Source organism: Trichinella spiralis, assembly GCF_000181795.1.
Source record: "Trichinella spiralis strain ISS 195 chromosome Unknown Scfld4499, whole genome shotgun sequence".
NCBI lineage: Eukaryota > Metazoa > Nematoda > Enoplea > Trichinellida > Trichinellidae > Trichinella > Trichinella spiralis.
The window spans coordinates 1-1,136 of NW_003531438.1; the positions used below are offsets into that span (position 1 = coordinate 1).

The 1,136-nt window shown below is 35.2% G+C and overlaps 1 protein-coding gene across 1 annotated transcript; it reads left to right on the forward strand.

The window, feature by feature from the left end:
• The first annotated feature begins 213 nt into the window (after window positions 1–213).
• Window positions 214–796, forward strand: Tsp_13562 (putative aspartate-semialdehyde dehydrogenase). Its single transcript, XM_003367304.1, has 3 exons — window positions 214–336; window positions 579–676; window positions 712–796. Exons 1-3 carry the CDS (start codon window positions 214–216, stop codon window positions 794–796), a joined length of 306 nt encoding a protein of 101 aa, XP_003367352.1.
• The last annotated feature ends 340 nt before the right edge of the window (window positions 797–1,136 follow it).

Sequence of the window (1,136 nt, forward strand, 5' to 3'; positions counted from 1 at the left end):
AGCCGGAATTATTTCCTGCACGGTGATCAGCAAAAGGCACTGCATCAATGGAACGTGGAGTCCAGGCTGGTGGCCTTGGTGTAGATGTAAGTTGTATCAGTTTATATTTTTATTTAAGATAATTGAATAATTTTTATTCAAAATTAAAAAATTGCTTATTTGAAGTGTTTGTATTTTTTCTAATTTAGGGCGTGACGAAGAACATGCACTGAAATGGTTCACTGGAATAATCGTGTCATTGCTGATTGTTGCTGTTTTGGTTGCTATATTCTGCTATTGCAACAGCATGAAGAAAGAAAAATTGAAAAGACGAGGAAGACAGTACGCCATCGGCAGGTGAGTAATTATATATTGTTATCCATTTGAACGCCTGTTGCAGTGTTTTGTAATTATACATACGTATATATATATATATATATATATATATATATATATATATATATATATATATATATGCACTTAACAGAAGTAACATGCTAGCATACTTTCTTTTGACACTAACGTTAAATTGTTAAATAGAATATGCTTGTATTGTTATTGATGTTTTTTCGTTTATCAAGTTAAGTTGAATTTTTGAGAACAAAATAACCGCAACAGAAATACGAATTCCCCAGTTTAAAGTGATTTTTCCCTTGTCCATTCGACTGGAAGCTTCCCCTGAAGATGCCGGTGTCGAGTTGGCTCTATGAAGTGGGATCGGTTTATTTTTAGGGAGATTCCGCTAATGAACATGTCAGCGGGAAAAGTTTGGCACTGGCCAACGAGACCGCTTGACCGTCACGAAGCCAGTTGTTAGGTATTTGATGAAATTATTTTGCGTAGACAAGGGAACTATTGTAGTTAGTGATTTGCTTTTTGCAGCTTGTTGTTCTATTCTACTTGGGCATCATAGCAGATGATCTGATATCTATTTTCGATCAAAGGCATTTTTCTTTTTCATTTACGGTGGCGATTCTTCTCCTCCACTTGCTTTTTATTCACTTTTATTGCTATGCTTTTATCGTTTTTGAGAAGTAGCAAATTGAGAGTCAGTCGATTTTTGCACGTCTTGTTGTTCTATACAATCTTGTTTTCTTACCAAGAAGTTGCCTCCTCAATCGTACGGCAAATTTGCTTACGCTATTTACCATTCATTC